This window comes from Pongo abelii, chromosome 16 (genome assembly GCF_028885655.2).
Source record: "Pongo abelii isolate AG06213 chromosome 16, NHGRI_mPonAbe1-v2.0_pri, whole genome shotgun sequence".
Lineage (NCBI taxonomy): Eukaryota > Metazoa > Chordata > Mammalia > Primates > Hominidae > Pongo > Pongo abelii.
The window spans coordinates 61,780,062-61,801,203 of record NC_072001.2 but is presented as its reverse complement, the minus strand read 5'-3'; the positions used below and the strand labels follow the sequence as shown (position 1 = coordinate 61,801,203).

The window sequence follows — 21,142 nt, the reverse complement described above, 5'->3', positions numbered from 1 at the left end:
GACGTCAGTTTAGTTTTTGAAAGGTTTTTGCCATGTGCTGTATTTTGATAATTTTTTTTTTTCATTTTTTTTTTTTTTTTTTGAGACAGAGTCTCACTTTGTCACCCAGGCTGGAGTGCAGTGGCACAATCTTGGCTCACTGCGGCCTCTACTTCCCAGGTTCAAGCAATCCTCCCACCTCAACCCCCCAAGTAGCTGGGATGACAGGTGCATGCCACCATGCCTGGCTGATTTTTGTATTTGTTGTAGAGATGGGGTTTTGCCATCTTGCCCAGGCTGTCTTTTCAGTTTTTTTAGTCATATCAGAAATATGGTGACTTACGTTGTTTATGATGAAGGTAGTTCGACTCATCATAGATTAACATGAAATCATTGAAATCAAAGTTGAGTTCTTGACACTGCCTCCTATATGCTGTGTGACACTGGGTTTGTTACATATCACTTAAACCTCAGTTTTCTTTAAAATGGGCTAATAGTTCTCACTTGATTGGGTGATTTAAATGAAAAAAATGTAGAGCAGTACAGAGCCTGGCAGATAGCAAGTGCTTGATACATTTTAATTATCATGACATCCAATTTATAAGCATTATTGTTTAATTTAGTTAAACAAGAAATTGATGTAATCAGGATATTTTTCTGTACCTGGTAAGATTTCAGGGTACATTTAAGAAATTAGGATACTTTTAAAAATAAAATAGGATATATAGTTTGGGATTTTTAATTTTTCCCCTTTAAATATGTGAAATGTGAAACTTAAAAAATCATTTAAAAATGTTTTTTAGCCAGATTTTAATGTGAATTTGAATATATTGGATTTCTAAAATAAGAATGAGAAGCAACAGCCTTAGTGTAATATTATATATGTATATATTATATAATGAAAAACTAAAGATATTCTATTAAAGTCAGGGGCAAAGTAAACATGCCTACACTCATTATTCAGCATGATTTGGTACTCCTAGTTAGTGTAGTAAGTTAAAAAAATAAAATTATAAATAGATGAATAAAAGATTTAAATATGCAAAGCAGAACCAATAAAAGGCCAAGAAAGAAAACAAAGAATATTTTTGGAATTTTGCCTGCAAAATTTAGGGGCTCATGAATCCCTTATAGAGGTTATGCAGTTTCTCCCTCGGTATCCGTGGGGATTGGTTCCATGAATGCTCAAGTCCCTTATATAAAAAGGTATACTATTTGCATATAACCTGTGCACATCCTTCCCTGTACTTTATTTTTTTTTTAAAGGGTTAAACAATAAGGCCTTTATCTGCACAAATCAGGGTAGAATGAGGCAGGCAGTTCCAGGATTGGCTGATTCGGAAACTGGCTAGACAAATCCATCTCAGCTACCATGTGGAGAGCCAACATTGTCCACGAAAAAGGGGGACCTCTGGAAATCCACAGCAGACCCCAGCCCAGGTCTTTTGGGCAGGAGCTGGGTCATTTCCACACTGAAACCACTCTGAGGGAGGGGATGAAGAACCACCAGGTTTTGTTCACTCACCTAGTTGTAGGTAATCTCTACATTGTGGATGGATGGAGCAGTTCAACTTCTGGCTGACAGCTCACACTCAGAGGTCACTGTCAGCTCTTCTCTTTTATGATCATGCTATGTTGAACCATGAGACAACACCTTCCATGCGCTCTTAAGGCCTCTCTCCAGTGTGAACTCTAATGCCTAATGAGGTTAGGCCTTGACTGTATGCTTTTTTACATCTGCTACACTTCTACATTTATAAGGCCTTTCTCTGTGTGAACTTTCATGTGCCAAGCAAGGTGGAAGTTTCTGCATTCCCATATTTCCTACATACATAAGGCCTTGTTCCATCGCGAATTCTCTTATATGCTGTAAGATAGGAATTGTGGCTGAAGAATTTTCCACATTTACGACACTTAGAAGTCTCTTTTCCAGTGTGAACTTTCTGGTGCTCAACAAATGTGTCTTTATAGATAAAAAGACTTGCCACATGATCTGCACTCATAAGGCCTTTCTCCACTATGAATTCTCTGCTGCCGAACAAGATAGGATCTTCTAATAAAGGATTTATCACATTAAGCTCACTCTCTTTTTTTTTTTTTTTTTTTGAGATGGAGTCTTGCTTTGTTGCCCAGGCTGGAGTACAACAGCATGATCTTGGCTCACTGCAACCTCCACCTTCCCGGGTTCAAGTGATTCTCCTGCCTCAGCCTCCCAAGTAGCTGGGACTACAGGTGTGCGCCACCACGCCTGGCTAATTTTTGTGTTTTTAGTAGAGTTGGGGTTTCACCATGTTGGCCAGGCTGGTCTCGAACCCCTGCCCTCAGGTGATCTGCCCTCCTCAACCTCCCAAAGTGCTGGAATTACAGGCATGAGCCACCATGCCTGGCTTTAAGCTCATTTTTTGTATGACCTCTTTAAAGTATGAGGGTTGGAGGTGGAGCCAAAGAATTTCCCTCAATCACTGCATTTATAAGGTATTTCTTTGCTGTGAATTCTTTTCTGTACTGTAAAGTAGGAGCTGTGACTAAAGGTTTTCTCACATTCACCACACTCCTAAGGCTTTACTCCATCGTGGATTTTCTGTTGCTGAACAAGTATATCTTTGCAGTTGAAGGCTTTCACACATTCACTGCACTTGCAGTCCCTTTGTCCAGTGTGAAAGGCCTCCCTGCTCTCAGTACTTCGGTGTGGCTTCTTCCCCATTGGGAGGGGCCTGGTGCTTGAAAACTTCAAAGCTATTCAAGAGTTATTTCCCACCCTTCCTGCTAGTGAAAACCTTCTTTGACATGTAGGATCTGCAGATCTTCACAAACACCAGGCTCTTTTCCTTCTAGAAGATTTCTGTCTGCTGCCTCTGGATCTGATCTAGGTTACAGTGAACCAGAAGTCTCCACCCCATGACTCACATGTGTATGGTTGCTACTCAGAGGATGTTCCCTTTGTCCAGCTAGATGGAAAAACGTCTTTCAAGACCAGGCCATACATGTCATGGGGTGGGCTTTCTGACCTGCCTTGGGAGTTCTCACCTGTGACACTCTTAAAGAAACACCCTGCTTGGAAGGTGCATGTTCATCCTCCACTCCATACCAGCTACCTTGGGTGGGGTCACCTCAGGGTGCTTGTTGCCTTCTGAGCCTCACTGCAAAATGCCCTCTCATACTTTAATTTTAATTTTTTTATTTTTTTGAGACAGGGTCTTACTCTCTCACTCAGGCTGGAGTGCAGTGGTGTGATTACCACTAACCTCAGCCTCGACTTCCTGGGCTCAGGTGATTCTCTCACCTCAGCCTCTTGAGCAGCTGGGACTACAAGTGTGTGCCACCACACCTGGCTAGTTTTTTGTATTTTTGTTGTTGTTGTTGAGACAGGGCTTTGCTATGTTGCCCAGGCTAGTCTCTAACTCCTGGGTTTAAGCGATCTGCCCGCCTCGGCCCCCCCAAAGTGTTAGGATTACAGGTGTGAGCCACTGCACCTGGCCCCTCCCATATACTTTAAACTATCTCCAGATTTCTTATAATACCTAATATAATGCCAGCACTTCATTTGTGTGGATTCAGCATAGTACTCAGTGCACAGCAAATTCAGGTTTTGCCTTTTGAACTTTGTGGGATTTTTTTCCCCTTCAATATTTCAAATCCACAGTTGGTCGAATCCACTAATGCGGAACCCATGAATACAGAGGACTGACTCTATCAGTGAGGGTTTTCCAGAGAGACGGAACCAACAGGATATATATATGTACAGATAGATACATGAGAGAGGATTTATTAGGGGAATTGGCTTACACGATTATAGAGACTGAAAAGTCCCATGATAGGCAGTCTGCAAGCTGGAGACCCTAGGATGCTGGTAGTATGGCTCATTTTAGTCTTAATGTCTGGGAACCAGGGAAGCTGATATTTTAACTCTGTCTGAGGCTGAAGGCTGTAGAGGCTGGAGTCCTGATGTCCCAAGGGGAAAGAGAGGGAGAATTTTCTTTTCCTCCACCTTTTTGTTTTTTTCCTGGCCTCTAGCCAATTGGATGGTGCCTGCCCACAGTGCAGATGGATCTTCCCCAGTCAGCCCACCACTCCACCCGCCAGTCTTCACTGGAAGCACCCTCAGAGACACATCCAGAAATAATGCTTTACCAGCTCTCTAGGTCTTCCTTAATCTAGTCAAGTTGACACCTAAAATTAACTACCACAGAGGTTCGTGGATTTCAGGTTAGTATTCCTCTTGTAGAGGAAAAAAAGGTGAATTATAACCAAAGGCGGATGAAAATAAGTGTTTAAGTGACTTACCAAAGATTTGATACCTGTTCTGTAACATTTTGTCGGATGAAACTAAGTGTTTAAGTGACTTACCAAAGATTTAATACCTGTTCTGTAACATTTTATAATACTTCGCTTATTCAACTCTGCTGTTGTGTGAAAGCAGAGATAGAAAATATGTAAATGAATGAGCATAGCAGTGTTGTAAAAACAGGTGGCCAGCTGGAACTGGCCTTTGGATAGCAGTTTGCCAACCCTTCTTCTACATTATTTGGAAACTTTTTCTACTCAGTATATTGCCTGAGACGTCAGTTGAGGTATTTTTTGCTTAAACGGTAGCACCCGTGGTGTACCTGTCCCTATTAATGTATTGTTAAATGCTTATATTAAAACAAGTGTGTAGAAATAAGGAGATACAGGTTGAGTATCCTTATTTGAAATACTTGGAACCAAAAGTGTTTTGGATCTTTAAATTTTCAGATTTTGGGAATATTTGCATTATGCTTACCATTTCCTAATGTGAAAATCTAAAGTGCTTCAATGAGTTTTTTTTTTTTTTTTTTTTTTTTGTGACAGAGCCTCTTTCTGTGGCTTAGGCTGGAGTACAGTGGCGCGGTCTCGGCTCACTGCAGCCTCCGCCTCCTGGGTTCAAGTGATTCTCCTGCCTCAGCCTTCCAAGGAGCTGGGATTACAGGGGTGTGCTACCACTCCTGGCTAATTTTGTATTTTTACTAGAGACGGCGTTTCGCCATGTTGGCCAGGCTGTCTCAAACTCCTGACCTCAAGTGATCCGCCTGCCTTGGCCTCCTAAAGTGCTGGGATTACAAGCGTGAGCCCCTGCGCCTGGCTGAGCTTTTCTTTTGAGCATCATGTTGGAGCTCAAAAAATTTTAGATTTTGGAACATTTTGGATTTCAGATTTTTGGATACTCAACCTGTATAGCTGCTGGTAGAAGTCAGGGAATTTCTGAATGAAGAAAGGTTACAGTGCTTCTCAAACTTGAATGTGCATACAGATCACTCTGGGGTAGTCTGGGGTAGAGCCTGAGTCACTTGTGGGGTCAGTAGATCTGCTGGGAACCTAGGATTCTGCATTGCTAATACTTTCCCTGGAAATACTTATGCTGTTAGTCGCTGAAAAACAGTTTGAGTTAACAAGGTTCTGTGTTCAGGAATTGCAAAATGCTAGACACGGTAAAAGATTTAACTGGATAAAGACTTAAACATCCATAAACACAATTTCCAGTCTCAGTGGTAGTAGTTGAAAGAACTTGTTAGTTGAACATATAGTGAGTAGTAGGCCTCCATATTTTCTTTTCTTTCTTTTTTTAAAAAAATAGAGACACGGTCTCGCTATGTTGCCCAGACTGGTTTCAAACTCCTGGGCTCAAGTAATTCTTCTGCCTTAGCCTCCCAAAGTGCTGGGATTACATGTGTGAGCCACTGCACAAGGCTCATATTTTCTTTTATTTTAGCTTCAGTGTTGAATTGGACCTTCTGGTCTTCTAAGAAATTCTTGAAAATGGTTTAGTTGCTGTTCTCTCAATGGATATTTTGCCTTGATGTTGGTTTCCCCCAATGTTCTTTTAAGACCTATGGTCACTGGTTGTCATTTAATCTTTTATTTCCCCATCTCTTACTACTTATGTCCTATTAGCAAACTACAGTTATGTAGGAATATTGAATCATTACAGGCTGCTTAGTATTAGAAGTAAGTAGAATGTTAACTTCATTTATTTTACTGAGAAGATAACTTGGAATATTTTGAATTCTCTTTTTGATTTGTCTTTGTTTTTGATCCTGGATTTTAAACAATTTTATAACTTAGGGAAATATTATAACTTTTGTAACTTTATAAATTTTATATCTTAGGGAAAAAGTAGGAAGGCCAGAAACCCATATACCTACCACTTTGATGCAACAATTTTTTTTTCTTTTCTTTTTTTTAAAAAATAGAGATGGAATCTCGCTATGTTGCCCAGGCTGGTCTCGAATGCCTCACCTTAAGCTGTCTTGTTTGGCCTCCCAAAATGCTGGGCTTATAGGTGTGAGCCACCACACCTGGCCTCAATATTTTTATTAAAAAAAAAAAAAATCTAGTCAGCTTTATTTCGGTATAGTTTACATACAATAAAAATTCAACAATTTTTTAAGTGTACGAATTTATAAATTTTGAGAAATGTATTTACTTGTATAACTACCTCCATAATCATAGAACATTTATATCAATCCAAAAAGCTCCCTGGGCTATTTGCAGTCAACTCAAAATACTTTCTAATTTCCATTTGATTTCTTCTTTGACCCATGAACTACTTAGAAATGTAAATTCCTAATATTTGGGGATTTTCTGCATATCTGTTAGTGACTTAATTCTACCGTAGTCAGAAAACATACACTTAGATTTTAGTCTTTTAAAATTTATGGAAACGTGCTTTGTGGCCTAGGATTAAGGTCTATCTTTGTGACTGTTCCATGTGCCTTTAAAAAGAAATATATTCTATCTGTCTAGTCAAGTTCTTTGTGTTTAGGTTTTTAATAATCTTACTGATTTTTTTGTCTGCTTGTTCAGAAAGGAGTGGTATGATTTCCAACTCTAGTTACAGAGTCTACTTTTATCTGTTCTATCAACTTTTTCTTCACATACTTTGAAGCTTTTTTACGTACATAAATATTTAGGCTTGTTGTGTTTTCTTCCTGAATTAGGAAATGTCCCTTTTTATCCCTCCTAATTTTTTTTGTTTTGTTTTGAAGTTTGCTTTTTCAGCTATTACTGTAGCCACTCCAGCTTTCTTTGGATTAGGGTTTGGATGTTATATATTTTCCTGTCCTTTTTACTTTAACTCATCTTTATTTTTGTGTCTGTTAGCATATATTTACATTTTCCTTTTTTAAAAAATAACAAGGCTGGCGTGTCATCTCATGCCTGTAATCCCAGAACTTTGGGAGGCCAAGCCAGTAGGATTACTTAATACCAGGTGTTCGAGACCAGCCTAGACAACATAGTGAGTCCCCATTTCTACAGAAAATAAGAAAGATTAGCCAGGCTGGGTGCGGTGGCTCACACCTGTAATCCCAGCACTTTGGGAGGCCGAGGTGGGTAGATCACTTGAGGTCAGGGGTCTGAGACCAACCTGGCCAACATGGCAAAACCCCGTCTCTATTAAAAATACAAAAATTAGCTGGGTGTGGTGGTGCATGCCTGTAATCCCAGCTACTGGGGAGGCTTAGGCAGGAGAATCACTTGAACCTGGGAGGCGGAGGTTGCAGTGAGCCGAGATCGCGCCATTGCGCTACAGCTTGGGCAATGAGCGAAACGCTGTCTCTGGAAAAAAAAAAAAAGATTAGCCAGGCATGGCATGGTGGTGCACCAGTTTCCAGTTACTCGGAAGGCTAAGGCGACAGGGTTGCTTGAAGCTAGGAGGTTGAGGGTACAATGAGCTATAATCATGTCACTACACTCCAGCCTGGGCAATGAGTGAGAGCCTGTCTCTTAAAAAACAAAAAGCGAAATGACAGCTTTTGCCTTTTAATTGTTATGTTAGATCATTTACTTTCCCATCTGCTTCCCCTTCCCCTTCGCCTTCTCCTTTTCCCCCTCCCCTCCCCTCCCCTCCCCTCCCCTTCCCTCCCCTCCCCTCCCCTCCCCTCCCCTACCCCCCCTCCCTTTCGGAGATGGGGATCTCTCTCTGTTGTCGAGGCTAGAATGCAGTGGCCGTTCACAAATGTGATCATACTGCATTGCAGCCCCAAACTCTTGGGCTCAAGCAATCCTCCCACGTCATTCTCCTGAGTAGCTGGGACCACAGGTGCACACTAGTGTACTCAGCTAGATCATTTACTTTTAATGTAATTATTCATATGGCTGAGTTTTAAACTATCATCTTTCTATTTGTTTTCCATCTGTTCATAGTTCTTTTCCCCCTCTTTTCTTGCATTTTTCGGGAGTAATATATATTTTTTTCTTTTTGGAGACTGAGTCTCGCTCTGTCGCCCAGGCTGGAGTGTAGTGGCGCGATCTCGGCTCACTGCAACCTCTGCCTCCTGGGTTTAAGCGATTCTCATGCCTTAGCCTCCTGAGTAGCTGGGATTACATGCACCTGCCACCATGCCCCACTAATTTTTGTATTTTTAGTAGAGATGGGGTTTCACCATGTTGGCCAGGCTGGTCTCAAACTCCTCGCTTCAAGTGATCCACCCGCCTCGGCCTCTCAATATATACTTTTAAAAATGATTCAATTTTATCTCTGCTATTGGCTTTATGATAGACCTGTTGTATTTTTTAGAGGTTGTTCAGTGTATAATATCTATAACTTATCACTATATACTTTCAAATAATATTTCACTGCATATGGAGTATATGTACACTGCGTTTCTCCTCTGTTTTCTGTTGTGCTGTTATTGTTACACATTTTAATTCTGTGTGTCATAAATTCCACAGTAGATTGTGTGTTTAAAAAATATATTCGGTTAACTTTGAAAGAGATTAAAAATGAGAAAATAAATAAATCCTTTTTATTTTCTTATATATTCATTATTTCTGTCACTTTTATTATTTGCATCAGTGTAGATTTCCATCTGGTATTATTCCTTCTATCTGAAAAACTTTATCATTTCTATTAATGGAGGCTACTAGTGATGCGTTGTAAGCTTTGAAGCCCAGAAGGGCTTCGTTTCACCTCCTCTTCTCACCTTCATTTGTGAAAGTTATTTTCACTGGCTATAGAATCTTAGGTTGATAGAGTTCTTTTTTTCTTGTAGTACTTTAAATATGTTGTTGCATTTTCTTCTGACAACAAAGAGTGTGCTGTCAGTTTTATCTTTGTTCCTCTGTTTATAAAATGTGTCTTTTTTTTCTGGCTCCCACAGATGATTTTAAGAATTTTTTTTTCTCACTAGTTTTTAGTCATTAGCTTATGACATGCCTTTATGTGGTTTTTGTTTATTTATTTATATTTTTAATTTTAATTTTTATTTTTGAGATGGTCTCACTTTGTTGCTGAGGCTGTTGTGATCATAGCTCACTGCAACCTTGGACTCCTGGGCTCAAGCGAACCTTCTGCCTCAGCCTCCTGAATAGCTGGGATTACAGGTGTGCAATAAAAAGTATTCCTGGCTAATTTTTACTTTTTTTTTTTTTTTTGGTAGAGACAAGGTCTTGCTATATTGCCCAGCTGATCTTGAACTTCTTGGCTTTGAACAATCCTCCTGCCTTAGCCTCCCAAAGTGCTGGGACTGCAGGCATGCACTACCATGCCTAATTTTCTTTTATTTTTTATATTCATATAATAAATACTATTTATTTATTTATTTATTTTCTTTGAGACAGGGTCTTGCTCTGTTGCCCAGGCTGGAGTGTGGTGGCACGATCATAGCTCACTGCAGCTTTGACTTCCTGGGCTTCAAGCAATCCTCCTACCTCAGCCTCTCGAGTAGCTGGGACTGTAGGCATGTGCCACTGTGCTCAGCTAGTTTTTATATTTTTTAGTAGAGACAGGGTTTGGTCATGTTGCCCAGGCTGGTCTTGAACTCCTGGGCTCAAGCAGTCCACCTGCCTTGGCCTCCCAAAGTGTTGGGATTATAGGTGTGAACCACCGTGCCCAGCCTCTGTGGCTAATTTCACTCCACTAGTAAGGTGTTGTTTTTCTGAGGACTGTAGCAATGTTCCATACATTACAAGGTCTTTCTTCTCTAGATGGTAGAAATATGAACAGTTTCCAGCCCTTGTGTGAGCTTTGAGGATTGTTTTGCTTCCTTCTACTGGTGGTTCATTTTTTCTGAGGCGGGATAGTTTATTCTCTTACATGCTTAGATCAGTAGTCAGCCAAACCCTTAGGGAACCCCCACTTGAGGTGGCTGGAGCTCTCTCTCTGTTCAGCTTCCTCCTTTCTGACACTCTGGCCCATAGATTCTAAATACCTGATCTCCCTGAACTCAGAGGTTGTCTCAATTAAGTGGAAACTTCAGGTTCTTGGTTTCTTCTCCCTGCTATTTGGCCTGGAGACTGCTTGCAGGCAGTAAGCTGGGCCAGTTGTAGTAGATCTCACTTCATTTGTTTCTCTTGTCACATCTTTTATCTAGTTTTCTAATTGTTTATGGTGGTAGGCTAAATTCAGTCTCTATTACTCCTGAAGTGGCTAGTGATTTAATAATTTGCATATTTTTTTCTTTTTTACCCTGCCTCCCACCCTAGAATCTGTCTAGTGTGAGTTACGGACATCATGTCATTTTACCCTTAAATATTAAAAATGTACCTCCCAAAATTTAGAACCTTCTCCTTACAATCACAATGTTGTTGTACTAAGGAAAATTAATATGAATTTCTTTTTTTTTTTTTTTGAGACGGACTCTTGCTCTGTTGCCTAGGCTGGAGTGCAATGGCACGATTTCGGCTCACTGCAACTTCTGCCTCCCGGGTTCAAGCAATTCTCCTGCCTCAGCCTCCCAAGTGGAGACAGGGTTTCACCATGTTGGCCAGGCTGGTCTTGAACTCCTGACCTTGCGTGATCCACCTGCCTCGGCCTCCTATAGTGCTGGGATTACAGGTGTGAGCCATCGCGTCTGGCCAATATGAATTTCTTAATATAATCTAAGACTGATTCTGCTTTGTCTAGGATTGTTTCCAAATGTTGTTTGTTTTCTTCTCAATTGGATTCTTTTTCTATTTTCCTTTTATTGTTTCTTTCATGGTTTTTTTCTCTAGTGTGTTTTTACAGTGTTGTGTCCGTGGCTGTGTGGCTCTTCTCTGCCCAGATATTCTTTTTGCTATGATATAAAGTGGGTGACTTTTTTTTTTTTTTTTTTTTTTTGAGACGGAGGCTCGCTCTTGTTGCCCGGTCTGGAGTGCAGTGGCGTGACCTTGGCTCACTGCAACCTCCGTCTCCTGGGTTCAAGAGATTCTCCTGCCTTAGCCTCCCAAGTAGCTGGGATTACAGGCGCCCATCACCACGGCAGGCTAATTTTTTTGTATTTTTAGTAGAGACTATGGGTTTCACTATGGTTTCATCACTCTGTTGGCCAGGCTGGTCTCGAACTCCTGACCTCAGGTGATCTACCCACCTCGGCTTCCCAAAGTGTTGGGATTACAGGCATGAGCCACCACACCCAGCTTGTGATTTCTTTTTTCTTTTCTTTCTGCCTCTGAGACCAGTGTTTTTTTTTTCCACCTTCCAATCATAGTTTGAGGGGCTGATTATTTTGTGTTTTATTCACTTTTCTGCAGTCATGGGGCCGTGATCATATATAATTTTTTTGAGAATTCCAGGACTCCATTCTCTTGAGATTTTTAAATAAGTGAATTGTGTGGCATCTGAGGACTGGGGGCAACATCAGAAGTCCAGTGTGCCATGCTTTTCCACATTTTCATTAAAATATTGTTTCATTCCTTGGCTGCCTGTTTGAAAGATTATATTATTAGGTTATGACCAGTGTTGTATTTAGCACACTCTCTTGAAAAAAGAAAAAAAAATCCTCTGATTTGGCTGGGTACGGTGGCTCACACCTGTAATCCCAGCACTTTGGGAGGCCGAGGCAGGAGGATCGCTTGAGCCCAGGAGTTTGAGACCAGCCTGGTCAACACAGTGAGACCCTGTATCTACAAGAAAGACAAAAGTTAGCCAGACATAGTGGTGCGTGCCTGTAGCCTGAGCTACTGAGAAGGCTGGTGTAGGAGAATCACCTGAGCCCTGGAGGTCAAGGCTGCAGTGAGCCTTGATAGTGCTACTGCACTCCAGCCTGGGCAACAAAGTGAGACCTTGTCTCAAAAAAAAAAAAAAAAAAAAATTCTCGAATTTGTAGCCTTTTCAATGTCAGTTTCCGTGGTGGTGTAAATACTCCCTTCATGGCTGATTTCAAGCTACCAACATAATGTTACAGAGCATGAAGTTGGGAAGGGAATTGACACTCATGAGCATGTATCAGCCAAATTGCTTATCTTTTTTTATTTGATTTCAGTTCTTTTCTTTTTTTTTTTTTTTTTTTTTGAGATAGGGTCTCTGTCACCTAGGCTGGAGTGCACTGGCCGTTATCATAGCTCACTGTGGCCTTGAACTCTTGGGATTAAGTGATACTCCCTCAGCCTCTTGGGTAGCTTGGATTACAGGTGCATGCCATCATGCCTGGCTAGTTTTTATTTATTATTTATTTATTTATTTTTATTTATTATTATTTTTTGTGACAGAGTTTTGCTCTTGTCGCCCAGGCTGAAGCGCATTGGTGTGATCTTGGCTCACTGCAACCTCCACCTTCCGGGTTCAAGTGGTTCTCCTGCCTCAGCCTCCTGAGTAGCTGGTGTTATAGATGCATGCCACCACGCCAGGCTAAGTTTTGTATTTTTAGTAGAGACGGGGGTTTCACCATGTTGGCCAGGCTGGCCTTGAACTCTTGACCTCAGGTGAGCTGCTTGCCTCGGCCTTCCAAAGTGCTGGGATTACAGGTGTGAGCCACCGTGCCCGGCCTATTATTTATATATATATTTTATATATTTAATATATATTATATATAATATATATTATTATATAAAATAATATATTATATAAATATATATAAAATATTATATAAATATATATAAAATAATATATTATATAAAATATATAAAATAATATATATTATTATATAAAATATATAAAATAATATATATTATATAAAATATATAAAATAATATATATTATATAAAATATATAAAATAATATATATTATATAAAATATATAAAATAATATATATTATTATATAAAACATATATAAAATAATATATAATATAAAACATATAAAATAATATATATTATTATATAAAACATATAAAATAATATATATTATTATATAAAACATAAAATAATATATATTATTATATAAAACATATATAAAATAATATATATATTATATAAAACATATAAAATAATATATATTATTATATAAAACATAAAATAATATATTATTATATAAAACATAAAATAATATATATTATTTAAAACATATAAAATAATATATATTATATAAAACATAAAATAATATATATTATTATATAAAACATATAAAATAATATATTATATAAAACATATAAAATAATATATTATATAAAACATAAAATAATATATATTATATAAGACATATAAAATTATATATATTATTATATAAAAATATATAAAATTATATATATTATTATATAAAAATATATAAAATAATATATAATAATATATAAAATAATATATATTATATAATAATATATAAAATAATATATATTATTATATAAAAATATATAAAATAATATATTATATAAAATATATAAATATATATAATTATATAAAATATATAAATATTATATAAAACACATAAATATATTATATAAAATACATAAATATATATTATTATATAAAATATATAAATATATAATTATATAAAATATAAAAATATATATATTATTATATATATATTATTTTTTCAGACAGAGTTTTGCTCTTGTCACCCAGGCTGGATTGCAATGGCACGGTTTTGGCTCACTGTAACCTTCGCCTCCTGGGTTCAAGCGATTCTCCTGCCTCAGCCTCCGGAGTAGCTGGGATTACAGGCACCTGCCACCATGCCCAGCTATTTTTTGTATTTTTAGCAGAGGTGGGGTTTCACCATGTTGGCCAGGCTGATCTTGAATTCCTGACCTCAAGTGATTCATCCCCCTCAGCCTCCCAAAGTGCAGGGACTACAGGTGTGAGCCACCACGCCCTGCCACCTGGCTAGTTTTTAATTTTTTGTAGAGACAGGGGCCTTTCTATGTTGCCTAGGCTGGTCTTGAACTCCTGGACTCAAGTGATCCTCCCACTCTGGCCTCTCAAAGTATTGGGATTACAGGTGTGAGCTACTGCATCTGACCTGATTTCAGTTCTTGAAGTTTGTTCTGTGTGTGTGTGGGGTGGGGGCAGAGGGGCAGGTAGGCTGCTTTATCCTCTACCCATGGCCCCCTTATTTCCCTCTTCATTAGGTATTGGGGAATAGAAATTATGTAATTCAATTTCATACATTATCTTAATGTAATTTTTTTTCCGCAATACTGAGATTACACAAATACTGATATTTAGGCATAATTAAGATAAACATTCATAGGTCTTATATAGAAGATGATAATGAGATGGACTTGGTAACTGTGTGTCCCGGGGAAGTGTTTTTAGCTTTCCCAATTAAACCCTGTGAATCATGTTCTATCTCAATTACAAAGATTCAGAAAATCATTTCTCAAGTCTTTTGCCAGTGAAAGTGAATATTATGTTGCTTTTATAAAATTTATTTGTGTGTGGGACAGAGAAAAGATGACTTTGTTTAGTAACTCTCTAGTAGAATTTCAGCTGTTTAAATCGTTGAGCTTTTGTCACGAGTGCTTCAGAACAGCAATAGTTACTGTTTTAAGTTATCAGAAGTGACAAAATACTTTATCTGAACTGTGACTTAAAAACTTGACTTTTTTCTGATTTAAGCACCAGAGACAGAAATAAAAACCAGCTTGACGTCTTTGGTGCTGAAAAAGGAGTAGAATCCACAGTTCTGCAAAGCCAGGCTTGTGCTATGGCAACTCAGACCACTTAAATCCAATTCAGTAATCCAGTGGAAATTTTCAAAATGAAAGAAATTATTCAAAAGTTCTCATACTTCCCCATTCTTGATTTCTTCTTTTTTGCTAAACTCAAGTATACTACATTTATAAGTATGTTTAAAGGATACAGAAGATGCATTGGTATATTTGATTCCATTATTTAGTCTTGATTTTTAAACGTTCCATGCTAGGCCGGGTGCGGTGGCTCATGCCTGTAATCCCAGCACTTTGGGAGGCCGAGGTGGGCGGATCACAAGGTCAGGAGATCGAGACCATCTTGTCTAACGTGGTGAAACCCCGTCTCTACTAAAAATACAAAAAATTAGCCGAGCGTGGTGGCGGGCGCCTGTAGTTCCAGCTACTCAGGAGGCTGAGGCGGGAGAATGGCGTGAACTCAGGAAGTGGGGCTTGCGGTGAGCCGAGATTGTGCCACTGAACTGCAGCCTGGGTGACAGAGCAGGACTCTGTCTCAAAAATAAAATAAAATAAAATAAAATAAAAGTTCCATGCTAGTGGGTTTTATTATGTCTTAGACATTGGCTTCACTGTAATTTCTTTGCTACTTGTGAAGATAGTTTTGGACTCATTCCTCTCACCTCTCTTGGGAGGAGTGCGTTCAAGAGGAGAAGGAAGTAACTCAATAATAGTTTAAGTTGAATTGTCCTTTTATGCCATTCTTTGTGCTCGTAAGCATTTTGCATGCATTTATGGTAGGCAGTGTTGTCTCCATGTTACAGATTAAAAAACCACCTCCTGAGATTTAAAAAAGTTAAATAATTACTTAGCTCGTGTGGTTATGGCTAGGAAGTGTCAGAATTCAACCCTGTTTTGTTTTTTATTCCTGAATTCTTGGCTTCAGTGTGTGTATATTGGTCTGAAAGGCAAATGTGGGAGAAGGAAGAAGAGGAAGGGGGAAGAGATGATGATGATGGATAATTTATTGAACCTTGGCTCTTTGGTAGGCTCTCTAATATTAATTGTCACACATGGTTTAAATCATTTAATCTGTGAGTCTTAAGAGAGAGCTACTCTAGTCTCTTCATTTTATGAATAGGAGACTGAACCTGAGTAGTTTTCTATTCGATCTGGGAAACAACTAATAATTGAAGGTAGTGGTATTCAAACTCAGATCATTTTTTTTATTCTAGTAAAAAATGCTTAAGGTAAAATGTACTGTCTTAACCACTTCTAAGTATACACTTCATTAGTGTTAAATATATTCACGTTGTTGTCTAACAAATCCTAGAACTTGAACCCAGATAATCTGACATCAGAGTTTATGCCCTTAACCACGTAGTGCATAAACAGAAAATTTAGTGTTGGATCACAGAATTTAGTGTTGGATAATAGATGAACCATTTTTAGACAACTTACTTATTTTATGAAAGAGGACAATTTTCTTTAGTTAAAAATTTTACTTGATTTGTCAAAGAATCACTTTTTTTTTTTTTTGCTTCTCTTGAAGATGGAGAAATAAGGATTAAATTTACTTTCCTGCATGAAAGGAAACAAGGAAACCAGGAAAAATACAGAAAGACAATGGTTGTTTTTTTTTTCTTTGAGACGGAGTTTCACTTTCGTTGCCCAGGCTGGAGTGCAATGGCGTGATCTCAGCTCACTACAGCCTCTGCCTCCTGGGTTCAAGTGATTCTCCTGCCTCAGCCTCCTGAGTAGCTAGGTTTATAGGCAGCCACCACCACACCCAGCTAGTTTTTGTATTTTTAGTAGAGATAGGGTTTCACCATCTTGGTCAGGCTGGTCTCGAACTCCTGACCTTAGGCGATCCACCTGCCTCAGCCTCCCAAAGTGCTCGGATTACAGGCGTGAGCCACCAAGCCCAGCGAAACAATGGTTTTTAAGGCATTGGTTATCAGGTAGTGAAGGACCCTGAGAGGGGAAACAGTAAGGTTGGCCCTTTGATTGTGCCAGCTTTCTGCCTTGAGAGATTTATGGGTTGTGGTGCTATGAGAGGGAACCTAGGTAGAGTCCAGGGAACTTCCTCAGTTGAAGAGATGAAGCTGAGGGTCAGGGGAGACCAAAGTGGCTGGAGTTCACAGACAGAATATCAGGGTGAAGAGAGAGCTGCACAGAGGATCCCTGAGATCTGCAGAGGCTTCCACTGTAGTGTTTAGCAGAGCTCTAATCAGCCCATATGTGGAAACTACCTGAGGCTATAGAATCATCCCAAAAGATTAGATTGAACGGTACCTGGTGCTCAGATAGGGCTATAAGTAGTGCCTTTTCTTACCAGGTAGACTGGTAAAACTCAGTTCATGGAGCATTGGGTAGACTACTGAGATAGGTCTTGCCTCAGTAGTGGGAAATAATTACCCCCAGACTGAGCACTCATTCTACATAAATTTGTCCAGAGAATTGAAGAAGAGGTAATACTTCTCAACACATTTTTTTTACCCCAATATCAAAACTTGACAAAGATAGTACAAGAAAAGAAAACTGTAAGCCAGTATATCCCCTGAACACAGAAAACAAAATTCTAAACAAAATTACAGTAAATTGAATCTGACAACATGACCAAGTAGGGTTTATCTCAGTAATGCAAGGTTGGCTTAACATTCAAAAATCAGTAAATTTAATTCACCCTATTAATAAATTAAAAATAAAAAAAGATCATCTTAATAGCTGCAGAAAGAACAGGTACAGAAATAAGCATTTGTTCCCGATAGTTTTTTTTTAACTTTTTATTTATTTTTATACTTTTTATTTATTTTTATTTTATTTTTTATTTTTATTAGGGATGAAGTCTCGCTATGTTGACCAGGCTGGTCTCGAATTCCTGGCCTCAAGCAGTCCTTCCATCTCAGCCTCCTGAAATGCTGGGATTACAGGAGTGAGCCCCTGCACCTGGTCCTGATAGTTTTTATCAGCAAAATGTGAATAGAAGAGAACTTGCTCAGCCTGATAAAGGACATCTAAAACAAACCTATGACTAACATCCAAACTTGTTTGTGTGGTTGGAATTACTGTCACAATAAGTTTTAATAATATATGTGTTAATATTAATGGAGAATTCATAATAGTGCTGGGATTAGGGAGAAGTTGTTTCATACATATTCATAGATACTTGAATAATCATGTTAGAACTAGAAGGGGTCTTCAAGATGGTACTAATTCAGACTTGTTTATTTTTTATAGGTCAGTATGGGAATCCTTTAAATAAATATATCAGACATTATGAAGGATTATCTTACAATATGGATTCATTACACCAAAAACACCAGCGTGCCAAAAGAGCAGTCTCACATGAGGACCAATTTTTACGTCTAGATTTCCATGCCCATGGAAGGTGAGTAAATTTATTGCTGACTGTGTCTGAAGTTCCTCTATATTCAATCTAAGTTAAGGAGGAGATTTATATCCTTAATTTTCCTTCTCTATTGCAAGGTCTTCATTTGGAAATTCCATTTCCACTGGAATTTGGTATATGCATTAAAAAATGACTTATTTTAAAATGGATTGCCCTTTTATATTGTTGAGGAAACAGTCAAATTTAAATGTTTTTGAATTTGTGAATCAGATCTTACTTTAGTAAAAGATATGTCTTTAAAGAAGAGTCTGTGTTCATAGTTTCTGACTACTTTTTGTATGTTTTTTGGTCAATATATCTAACTACTGGTGCCAGCAGTGAAGGTAACTACTTATATACCATTGATGACATCATTTACTCAGTTTTACCAGTTCTAAAATGACAGCTGGTAGACAGATTACTTGCTGTATTGTTCAGTTCTCAGACAGAATTGTTAAGTGATAAAGGGGAGTCAAGGGAGAGAGGTTAAAAAAAAATCACTTACTGAGTACCTGTTGTGTTCTAGATGCTTTATATGCATTTTCTTGTTTAATCTTCTCAACATCCAGAGGTAAATAGCTTTTTATATCCGAGGAAACTAAGGTTCAGAGAAGTTAAATAACTTACACAGCACTGATTTTACCGAGACCTGGCTAAACACCCTTTATTTTTTCTCTATCTGTTAGGGACACTTAAAGAATCTTGGAGATCTTTGTGAAGCCCTCTCTGTCTTATGTGTAATTATTAAATCTATTCCTTTTGTACTTTTTGTACTAATGTAATCCTGATTGATTAGTGTTCACTTCCTAATAAGTTTCCCAGCTTCCACTCTGTTTATCAATAAAGCTATCCTACTGCTATGAGATGACTTTTCTCTAAATACTTCTTTTTTCATGTCAGCTTATTGATCTAAAGTCTTCAATTAATGATTGTTAGCCAGATTTTCTTAATTTGACTTTTAAGTTTCTCTGTAAATTAATCCTAGTCTATTATTCTAAACTTACTTTTTTTTACTTGCCAGCATCAAGTGTGTATTTCACCCAGAATGATCTTCTAGTCTCTGAATATACCATGTAAACTTTGTTCTGTGTCATTTGTCCTAAATCCTGATCATCTTTTAATGTACAATTCAACTTCTGCCTCTTAGACACTTTACTTTTTAATTCCCTCTAAACTTTAAAATTACTTATCTGAATCATTGGCATCTTCCTTTGTGCTCTCTTCCTTTTTGTGGGTACTTCTTATTAATTTTTCCATAACCGTGTTTTCTGTTCCTCACAGGCAGGCATCCTGGCTACTATTTGGTATTATCCATTATATTGCACATATGGTACATGTGCTTAAACATTTTAATGGATGAAAAATAAGATAATTAGGAATGCTGTAAAACTTAAAGTATTTTGTACATGAAAATAAATGTGTCACTTAATGTATTTTCCATATTACAAAAGTAATGATTATTGTTGAAAAAATTACTTTCAAGTTGTAAAATCTTCTTTATCTGAAGGAGGGAAAAAGATTTATTTCAGGGTCTTTTCTTCTAGATAAACATTTTAGTGTATTTATATACTATGAAATTACAAGCAATCATTAGTCTTACTGTTTTTAATGAGCATCTCAAAATATACTTAGTATTATTAATTATATTAATATATACCAAATACGGTTTGACTGCCAAAAGGAAAAGATTTTAGCTGCTTTTGGCTTGAATATCTATTCCTATTATATAATTAGATTTTTGTGAGCTGTGTCACGTAATTCATATTGAATAAATGGCAAAACTAAATCCCTAGCTCCTTTGTGTGTGTGTCAGTGAGTGAGAGAGAGCAGGGAAAGCGAGAGAGTTTGCGTGAGTGAGTGGGCTGCCATGTAGTTGTCCAAAAAATGTTTAGTGACTGCTAGTGAAAAGTTACTTAGTGTAGACTGTGGGTGATAGAAACATAGATCAAACATAGATCTCATAGGAGCAGTTAGATGTGCCTGTTATTGTATAAGACACATGTGATGTGTTACATTACAGATAAAATGCTGTAGATATTCAAAGGAGGGAGAACTTCTTGCTGAGGCACTAAAAAAGGACCTGAAACCAGGAAATCTCATGTAATATGGTCTCATTTATATGGGTCATTTTAGGGTACTTTTTTTTTTTTTTTTTTGGAGACAGAGTCTTGCTCTGTTGCCTGGGCTGGAGCGTAGTGGTACTATCTCGGCTCACTGCAACCTCTGGGTTCAAGTGATACTCCTGCCTCAGTCTCCCAAGTAGCTGGGACTACAGGTGTGTGCCACCATGCCTGGCTAATTTTTGTATTTTTAGTAGAGACGGGGTTTCACCATATTGGCTAGGCTGGTCTTGAACTCCTGATCTCAAGTGATCCGCTCATCTCGGTCTCCCAAAGTGCTGGGATTACAGGCATGAGCCACCATACCTGGCCCATTTTAGGGTGCTTTTAACACAAATCTGTTTAATTAACTATACAAACTTACTGTATTTTCTAGAATTCATCCAATTTCAGATATTTTAGTTTATTTTCCCAATTTTTATATATTCACACTGTCTCAGAATTTCTGCCCTAAACCGTGGTCATTGTAATTACCTTTTAAAATACTTTACTTAAAAATGTAATGGGCTGATGATCTTGTTCCTCCCTTTCCTTGAAAATAGGCCTACAAAATGACTGAAATAGTATAATTACAGATTTCCTGCTAGGTCTTTCTTCCTCTTCTGTCGTCTAACAAATATTAGTCTTGGTACACTATAACTCCTTCTAACAGGATTTCTATCTATATATAGATATTTTATTATTTGTTAATAATAACTTGTATTTTATTTTTATAAATTTTTATTTTTTGTATTTAATATGAATATGTTTTATTTTTATTTTTAGGTAGATTGGCTCAATACATAGTAAATATAACTTTGAAATGACTTTGAGTTAGAGTTACTTGTAACCCAGCCTGTAAGACGTGTACTATCTTGTAGCCCAGCCTATAAAATTGTACTGTCTTATACATTGTGGCTAGAATTGTTTTCT

General features: G+C 37.8%; 1 protein-coding gene across 2 annotated transcripts in view; it reads left to right on the top strand.

Moving 5' to 3' along the window:
- The window catches only part of ADAM10 (ADAM metallopeptidase domain 10), a 157,270-nt gene that overhangs the window by 14,460 nt on the left and 121,668 nt on the right, over positions 1-21,142 (top strand). Inside the window, 1 exon segment of one of the 2 annotated variants that reach the window (NM_001131095.1) lies at positions 17,960-18,110. In NM_001131095.1, coding sequence (NP_001124567.1) covers positions 17,960-18,110 — 151 coding nt within the window. 2 annotated transcript variants of the gene reach the window in all.